Here is a 10,380-nt window from a genome sequence, read left to right on the forward strand (position 1 = left end):
TTGGACCAGACCAATTATCGAACCATACATTTATTATGGTTTTTTTTCAATATTTAAACAATATCAATAAACCATACAATTTAATTTATTTATATATTAAATGATATATTGTTCATTATTTTCGTTTTAATATTTCTTTGCAAATCAATTAGGTTGTTTTAAATTATTAAATGTATATAACTATTCGTATACCCATTTTTCAATTTTTGATGGTCAATACATTATACATGAATATAGTTAATTATATTTTATATTCTGATGAGTTAAAATCATTGACTAATATTTAAATATTGTAGTTGATTAAGAGTAAAATTCGTTGAATTTGTTTGAAGTGTATTTAAAATATTAATAATTGTATACACTTTAAAAGCATTATTCATGCAAACTAATTACAAAAAATAAATATTTTTTTATTGATTATGATCGTTAGATTAAGATGAATAATGTAGGTACTAATTCCGATAGCAAAATTTGCTAGAATTATTGGATATGAAAATACTAGAAGATATTAATTAGCAGTATCTTCTAAGTATACCTTTAATCAAGTATTTGATTTGAGTATCTACCTATCATAAAATGAGTACGGATATGCGTATTAATATTTTTTTTATTGTTGTCCATACAAGCACCAACAGTGGGTTTCGTGTTATTTTTCATTCGTCATGTGATTTTTCAGCAATACAATTGCTTAAATAATATTAGTGTATTCCACAAGACCACAACTAAGTATTTTTTACCAACATAATTCTTTTACCCTGCTAATTATTTAATTTATATGTATTTAGAAAATATATAATATATAATGTATTTAGTTACCTGAACCAAATTTTTATACTTCTTAATATCAAGATTTGTTTTTATAATCTCCTTCCAATGAATTTTTGAGAAATGTATTCTCTGATTTTTAATAACTTTAACAAACAAATAAAAAACGAATTTGTTAACCAACACAACTATTGTCATTATTTTTTACAAACTATTTGTATCAAACACAACTATAGTCTGTAGTCTACTGTTGCGGGCTACGAATTTCTATCAACCATAGGTCTTCACATAAAGAGTTTTTTTGGTTTCCAAGAGAATTAGACAGGGATCGCAGGTTAGGTAAGGTTATTCTTATCAGCAAACAGGGACAAACAAATAATATATAATTATATAATATCAACAACAATTTGGGTTAAAAATAGTTATAACTTTAAGTATCGAAAACATCGTTTTATTGAAATGAAATAACAAAAATCAAATATCACATTTCAGAATCGCGAACTGATAATTTAATACATAATATGCATACCCACCTATCAGTTATTTATTTATTTATTTTAATAAATGTGCACATAGGCCCCACAACTCACAAGCCTACAATAAATAATTTATTTAACAATATTATAAGAGGAATTAAATTTAGATTCGTTACATGCAATTATCTCTAAAAATTATCAGTTACATAATTTTTATTAAGACATAAAGTTTCTCATTTGAAAACCAAACGTGATATCGACTTAGAATAGTCATGTAGCGAATTCGCAGATCAGTGATCACATAATATGTGTGGGCATCGTCATTCGTCACATACTGTAAACATAATTTTTGCTAATGAGGAAGACGGTATAGTCATCACTCATCTGGATACTCATAAACATCTTTACAATTGTATACATATTATATAAGACACCCACAATGTAAAGTTTGACAGTGACCATGGTATTCGTAAGTCATAAGTCATTTTCTATTACTTAAGAACTGTGTGATAATGAAACATATAAAAGTGTAATGGAACTTAGTTTTTGATCTATCTTTCATGAAGCTCCCTATAGTTACGGTTAAAGTATAATCTAAAGGGCTTTGAAAACCCACACTGAATTATTTAATTCCCCAACCACGCTACAACCACTTTGGAAATCTAGTTGATTATCCGAATACTTTTATTTCAAATACATTTCAAATACTTTTTTACGAGTGTATTTTAATTACTTTAAAAATACTTTTTCTTAATGTTTTTTTGGTAATTCTGGTTACATGGTAGAGTCTTGCTATTCCGATCTCCATTGAACCCGGATATCTAGTTAATTCGAACAATCAATTTTGTTTATTATATACGCATATTATGTCATAGCCACGTCGTGAAATCGATATTTCCATGAAAATATGACCATTTCATGAAATGGAAACGGAATTTTTACATTACATTCGAAAATATTTTACAAAATAGTCACTTTTTCATGAAATGATCACTGTAATTTAACATTGTGTCATTTTTTGTACAATAAACTTTGTTTACTATTTATATTCTATGTGACTATCATACTGCAATAAATTACTAGAGTATCTGAAATATGTAGATGATATTTATTGAATTTGATAAGTCATAATCATAATGTCACATCAGCATTTACGTAATATTTTATATTTTAATATTAAAGTATATTGTTGCTTCGTGGATCATTCGATCAGATTATATTCTAAAGGCTAGAGTACCTCTACGTCTGTAAGTTGTATATTAAAAATTGACGAATTTAATGAAAAATTGAGTTTTCCCAAGAAAATGGAGAAATAAAATTTGGATAAGCTTGGTAAATTCCATTTATCTATGGCTGATAAAGTATCGTCGGCTTTATGACCCGGGATTTTGAGTTCGAAATCTGGCAGGTGTCTGGAGTAGAAAATGAAGCAGCCGACGTGGTGTCGGGTTGTCTGACCGGACCGAATACCATTGAGTCGAAGACAAAAAGTCGTAGAAGAACTGCAATACCCACGATTCTCCGGAAGTTTGGCATGGACCAATTATCTCTCAGTGAGGAGTGGTCCAACCGAAGAAGGACGACAGAAAGGTAAAGCTGCAAATAGTCCGAGACTGAAAACAGAATGAATGTTACACGCACTATACACATATCTTGTTTTAAACGTTTTTTAGTTAAATTGAACATTCACTTCGTGAAATTGGGTTCATAATTTTGGTGTCTTACACATTCGATTTTAATATTATATATGGTTATATTTTTAAGTATGAGGTTTATATTGTAAGAATTTTTCATTAACCATTTTTTTTTAGTTTTAATTTATTTATATTTTGTAATTTAAATTTAGTAGGAGTAATAATTATGTAATAAGGTATTTCTTGTACATGATTTAATCAATCTATAAAAGTATAAATTTTCTGATCAGACACATCTACTACATTATTCTGACAAAAAAAAAAAAATTTTAAGTAGAATATGAAATAAAATACTTTGTGTTGTATAAAATATGTTCAGGCATGGACAATAAAAATGGGATATCGTGTCCAATATGATCAAATTTAAATTTCAAAATACTTTTATAATAATTAAAATATTATCATTACCCGAAGATAAAGTTGAAAAAAAACTATGAAAATTGATATCCTATAAATGACAATAAAAATTACAGTTTATCGATTTAAATTAATAAACCAAAAGAAAAATATTTAAATAACATAATTAACAATGAAAAAAAAATATAAATAAACATATTAAATAATAATAAATAAAATAATAAATAAATAAAATTATAAATTAATTAGTATAAATTAATTTATTCAGCTTACACATAACTTGATTTATATTTATGTATTTTTTTTTCTTCTTTTTCCTTAAAGTAGCTATACTAATGTAACTCTCTTATTTATTTATATATTTATTTAAAATGTAATTGGAATTTATTCCGTAATAAAACATATTATTATTATTATTATTATTATATCTGCACTCGTGTAGATAAATGTTACAATACAAGAGTATTAAAAATAAAAGCATTTTTTATTTCAAGCAGTGGCTCACAGTGTTAAAGAAGAGTTACAAAGTGGTCCTCCCGCTGCTGTTTATCATTAAAAATTGAAAAATAAATTTAATAAAGCCAAATGAAATTACAAATAGCTAACAAAGACTTAGTATTGGACTATACGACTAAATATATTTTAAGATATTATTAACAGAAGGTACGGTTAAGTTGTATTATTGTAATTAAACAATTTTAATATAAGTTATTAATGAAAAACATATTGTAATTAAAAATAAAACTGTGTGTATTAAATACAGTAGTAATAGTACTGTACCCACTTTAAGAGTAACAAGTGTATCGATCAATTATATTTTTAAATTATAAATAAATAATTAAAAAAAATATTTTTCGATTAAATATCTAATATCATATATTTTTTAGATTTTTTTAGTAAATTATATACTGCAAATGGGAAACCTAGTTTCAAATGTCCAACTTTTAGCTAAAACAAATGATTATTAAAAATTGTTATTCAGTTAATAACTATAAAATATACTGAAAATTTTCAATACTAACGAACTTTGTAAACATTTGAATTCAGAAAAAATAATCATTGATGCTCTAGTGTGAGACTCAGTAATAACTATGTATTTTTAGTATTTTTAAATGTACACAAAAAAAATTTATGATAAATACGGTATTATATTTTTAAATTTTTTAATACCTACTAAAAAAATTAAAAATAATTTTAGAATTAATGACTAAAAAAGACCATAATAAAAGAAAACTGAAAACATCTTTACACGAACCTAGGAGATCCATTTAAAATCGAAATGCCAATGTGTAAATATAACTGAGATGCTGGTTATTAAGTATTTTTTCAGAAAATTCGTATCCCGCAATAAATTATTTAAGTTGATTTATTTAATAAAGTCATATTTTTTGATTGTTAAAATACTAAAAATCAGAGAGTAAATTATAAAATATCATAAAAACATATGTTCATATTCAAAACTATAAGAAATAGGTGCAGTAACTCACTTTTATAGGTAAATGGAATAGTTAGTCGAGTAAACAAAATAAAGTTGATAAAAAATACTTAGTTGTAGAATACACAAATATTAAAAAAACAATTGGTGTTGCTAAAAAATCACACGAGAAATAAATAACAGCAGAACGTTCCCCAATAAAATGAATTTTATTTAAACATAAGTGATAAAAATTGAACAGTGTTCTTATTGAAATATCAACAATTAGTTGGTTACTGGAACACCAGCAGTTGTTGAATTATCGACACCACATTCGTTTGTGCCTCGTTGAATTTTGAAAAGACCATTGTCGCCCCAATCTTCGTTCCATGAGTTGACCATCAACCAATACGGGGTTCCGTTTTCTTCGCCCCAACCGATCAATTTAACGGCATGACCTCCTACATATGTCGCATTTTCTGATCGAACGTAAACACCTTAAAAACATAAAATGTCAGTAAGAAGAAAACAAAAATATTAAAATAAAAAACATATTTCGTAGAAAATCGTTGTTGCTGGTTTACCTGACTTATAAACAAAGAAATCGTCGTATACATCGAACGATGCTTCAATTGGTCCGTAAGCCATAACGTCCTTTTGGATGCTACCATAAGTTAAATAGTAGTAGTCACGTGCTATAATTATAATTTAATGCATTTAAAAAATTTAACGACATATTGTACTCAGTTTTAAAAGTAAATCATACTGTATCTGTGATCGTCATAGAAATCGATTGACTGATTTCCGTAACAGCTTCTAGTGCATCTGAGATCCCATACCGATGGTTGCTTTGAAGATGTACTATTTCCTTCGTCGTCATTGGTAGGTGGGAATTTGTATGGTTGACAACCCTTAAAACATTGTAGGTAGGTATACACAGTTAAACCAATTATAATATAATATTATGTTAACACTCTTCTCCGAAAACAAATTTACCTCTCCTGAGTTGTACTCTCCTCCAGTTACTAGACCGTGTATACTAAAACGTTTCCAAGCATTAATCGGATAACCACCGTGACATCCAAAACCACAAGTATGACAGCAGAAAGTGATTTCTTCTGCGGATAAAAATTCGTTGAAATCTCCATTTGTAGCTATACACAAACGGTCAGCAAAAGCAGAGCTTGTGGCCACACCCTAATGAAACAATCAGTTCAAAATTAAAGTTCTCATTTCACCACGAAAAAATCCATATTTGTACATACCCAATCCGATCCACAATTTCCTTGGTCAAGCACTTTTCCAATTGTGTCACAATGTCTCCATTTTCTCCTAGCATCGAAGTGCTTAGGAATCCTGCCAAAAAAGTTGTCGTAAGCTTCATCGTGAGTCTTGTACAGCTTAGAATTAACTTTGTCTGGAATTTGCACTCCTTTTGATCCCAGAAGTCTTATGAGGTGATCATGTGGAGTATTTGGGTCGAAATTCACACCAGCCTTATTAATTTAACGTTATGGTTAGTATAATAAATTATTTATTAAGTGTATTATACGATTTTCATTATAAATATTGATTTTCATTATTTATTCAAATATTAAGTACATTATTCACTTTTTTATATTGTTCTTTCCAATTGAATCAAAATAGTTGATTTTACACGGACGATTGATATTTGTCAATCACAAATTAAAAATCTCTAAAGAGATAACCTAACCATAGTATCACTATACACATAATATTTATCGTACGAATATAACAAGTCATCATATGCAGCATACTATTTATAATTAAAATTTAGATATAATTAATATGAAATACAAGATAATAACCTAACCTGATTATAATCACTTCAATTATATACTTTAATTATAATGAATTAATACTGGAACGAAATATCTCAAGCTTTATTTAACATGGTATTTCTCAAATACAATACAAACAAATCAATGACTTACCTTCCATGTAGTAGCTTGTTCATTGATGTTGTTAATGAAATCTTCTTGTAAAAAGTATGCCTGTTCCGTCACATAAACGCTGATAAAAATCACAGACAATAACATCAACACCCAAGCCATGGTTGCAAATGTGTTGCTTTAAATGTATTATTTAACAAAATTAAACGCAAACCTCACTGTTACTGCTCGTGTAGACAACAGTAGCAGAATAAGTTTCAATTTTCAAATATTAAAGTATTTATACGCATTTAACGATAGGTAGATACTCAAACTAAATACTTGATTTAAGTATACTCAGAAGACATTACTAAATATTATTTCCTTGTATTTTTATATTTAATTATTTTACAAATGCTTATTATCAGAATTAGTTGTTAGTACGTTATTCATTTTAATCTAATGTTCAATATCATTAAAAAATATAAATTTTTCAGAATTTGAAAATAAGTTAATATATGATATATATGAATTTAAAGTGTTGGTAAACAGTTATTCACATTTGAAATACACTTCAAACAAATTAAATTACGCCACGGTCGGATATAAATGTTTGAGGGGGACTGCAGACGTCGATGTAATTATTGGCCATAATACAATTAGTCAAAATAACCGGGGTATATCGCTTGACGAGGAATGGTCAAGCAAATCGTGAAAAACATTTGAAATCGACAAAAATGTAGTTTACACGGTTTTATCCAGATGGCAGAGGAACATTGAGATCAACACAAGCACGTTAAAGAAGTGCAGTAGCTAATGCATGTCACATTATAGAAGGTGTTTTGTCTGAACAGTGGACAATTTTGTATGTTGTAAGTGATCAGAACTTTTTTATAATCCTGCTGACGTTTCCACCTAGTCCATAAAAGAATCACACTCCCTGGATCTTGGAATGTATTTCTTCGGATTGCCATGTCCGAAATGGGTATACAATTTGGAAATAAGTTCATCAACTAAGAAGGACGCAAACTACCCAGTTATCGGAGTTTAGATGTCAATGATAGAATAGTAAGTCCGTATACCTACACACAGTAACGCTATGTGATTGCTATCAACACACGATACTTATTGGTCATCGCGTTAATGACTTCTTGGATACCCACGTCCATTCGTTGCTCAGACAATTTATGGGCGAACACTTAAACGCGGGATTGATACTCAGACAGCAACCTACGAGCAGTGTCGGAAATTATCTAGATAAGATTGTTTTAATTAATTATCTTTTAACGTGTCTAGATAATTATTTTATGATTTATCTAATGTTTTCTCAGATAAAAATGGTCTTATCTAGATAATTTTAATATTCTAGAGCTCCTACAAAAAATTAATTTAATGAATAATTATAATTTTTTTTAAATTTCTCTATTATACTACAAACATGAAGAGGCATATAACTTATGATTATGAATATAATAAATGTAACTAAAATTCTAATATAATGCAAATTATTAATAAAAATAAAGAATTAAGTGAACAATATTTCTCATTATTATTGCCAACAACTACAATGCATGAGTTCTTAATATCGTTCTCTAAGCCATACATCATAATGGCCATGATAAAAATGTATTAAGTATAAGTTTATTTCCCCGTCTAATAAAAATAACCAAAATTAAATTTGTAAATAAAAATGAAAAGATAGGTATGATTAAAAAAACAAGACGAAATCAGTTGTCATCATAAATATTATACTATAGTGCCATTGTATCGGTATCATTCTAACAATCAAAAAAAGTTTGAAAAAAAAACAACTTTATTTTCATCTAAATAATATTTTGTTAAAATTACCTTATTTTATCTAGATTATTTTATAGTTTTACTGTTCGGACAGTCTTTGGTGATATGAACATAGTAAATTTACATAGTAAAGAACGCATTTATCGAAATCACTGAACCTTCATGGGACACCAAAAAAAATGTACATCCAGATCCCAGCTTTTGAAATATGACATTCACTTGGAATGGTCTAGACGTATTTGAATCTGGGTTATCCAGTCGTTACCTAATAAAATCAAGCATATCTCGATGAAGAACTTTAATTTGTCCGGGAAATGACACAGAATCGTGAAAACGTTCTAAGATCGAGGAATAGATGATTGCGTTGAATCAAAAAAGGGAAAAACGGGTTGGCTGAACGATCAAATTGGTGATGTGTTATGATTTACTAGACAATTTGTAGGCAAAGATGTAGATGAATAAGATCCACCAGATATCACTCCACATTTGTACAACATCGTCAGCCAGCTTTGTGAGATTACCGGATGATTCATAATTAGTAATGATCAGTTGGACACCCTGGGTCTTGAAAATTATGTTGGCGTCTCCTAATATGGTCAATCGTGTATCGGTGAGGTGGTACTGTTGGAGACATTGGGAGAATTTCTCTCCAGTCCCTAACCGTAACTGTGATGCAGTCTTTGCATGGTTGTTGGCCATATCTGCGGCCACCTCCTAAAACATTGTAAGAATAGTCTGGTCAAATACGAATATCATTGAAGACGGCGTTTTGAATTGGTTGATGGAAAATATACACCAGACTTTGATGAGACAATAGTTGTAATAATAGAAGATGTCGTAATTGGTGGATTTGAAGTAGTGACCGTATTGGTCATGGGTATTATAGGCATCTTCATCTTGCTGGATTTAATAGAGCATCAAGCATTTGACCGGGTGGATTGCTCTCACTCTTTCCTGTACTCTTCATACAATATTATAATAATATAACAGAGTAGTAAAAATAACGCAAGAATAAAATTTAAATATATCTAAACAAAATGTCCTGGTATTTAACAAAACAAAAATAAAACACGAGTATATATGGTACATGCAATAAACATGTATTAGTTATCTCGGAGAACCATTAAAACAATAAAAAGAAAAACAAATTAGCAGAGAAAAGGAAGTAAGATCATTGATGCATTGAACATAAACACTACTGAATAATTTTCAAAACGAATACAATATAAATCAATTAGCAAATAGAATATAAAATAGTTCAAAAAGTAAGGTAACTCTGTCGGCCGGAGAAAGTGGGAGAAAGTAGTGATGAGGCAATTTAAAAAAGAAGTTAAGAATACTCAATACTACATAAAACAAATATTATTAGGTAATCATTTATTTCTAGTTATGTCTCCTTTGGTTAATTGACCGGCCAGCATCAGATCAAAAAGTATGTTAGTTATGTTAAATAAACACTATAGAGGAAGGGATGTCAAACTCATTTACTTTATTTTGTTATGAGCAATATCTTTTTATTTTAAAAACTCTGTAACTACTGCGCATTTCTTAACCAAAATTATTCAAATTGTTGATAAGTCTTTTATTATTTTATTTAAATACTAACTTTCTGTTTACAAACAAGTACTTTGCAAACAATAAGTGTTCAATCAAATTAAATAACTAGGTACAAATTTATTAAGTAAAAATTTGTAGAAAAACAAATAACAAAATAATTATACTCAGGGATGACTAGGGGAAAAATTGAAAAATTGAAAAATCCATGTACAAGCTGTTTATAGAAATATTAAGAAACACAATACTTTGAAGATTTCATCATGTCTTAAAAATTATAAAATAAACCTTTTGGGAAATATTTCATTTACTTTCGGTTATTTCATTTTTTAGGAGTACTTAGCGAAGATTACTTATCAGGGATTACATTTCGCAGTTATGAAGGAGCGTCTCTTTGAAACTCCTTCACAGGTGAAGTATAATTCACAAAT

At 28.4% G+C, this 10,380-nt stretch overlaps 1 protein-coding gene across 1 annotated transcript; it reads right to left on the minus strand.

Moving 5' to 3' along the window:
* Positions 1 to 4,917: 4,917 nt before the first annotated feature.
* Positions 4,918 to 6,877, minus strand: LOC111032913 (cathepsin B-like). The gene is made up of 6 exons (XM_022313396.1): positions 6,662 to 6,877; positions 5,972 to 6,202; positions 5,703 to 5,903; positions 5,473 to 5,617; positions 5,291 to 5,401; positions 4,918 to 5,203 (listed from the first exon to the last, which is right to left on the minus strand). The coding sequence occupies exons 1-6, from the start codon at positions 6,779 to 6,781 to the stop codon at positions 4,992 to 4,994; spliced, it is 1,020 nt and encodes a 339-aa protein (XP_022169088.1). The 5' UTR covers positions 6,782 to 6,877; the 3' UTR covers positions 4,918 to 4,991.
* Between the last annotated feature and the right edge of the window lie 3,503 nt (positions 6,878 to 10,380).

The sequence above is a fragment of the Myzus persicae genome, unplaced genomic scaffold (genome assembly GCF_001856785.1).
Source record: "Myzus persicae strain clone G006 unplaced genomic scaffold, MPER_G0061.0, whole genome shotgun sequence".
NCBI lineage: Eukaryota > Metazoa > Arthropoda > Insecta > Hemiptera > Aphididae > Myzus > Myzus persicae.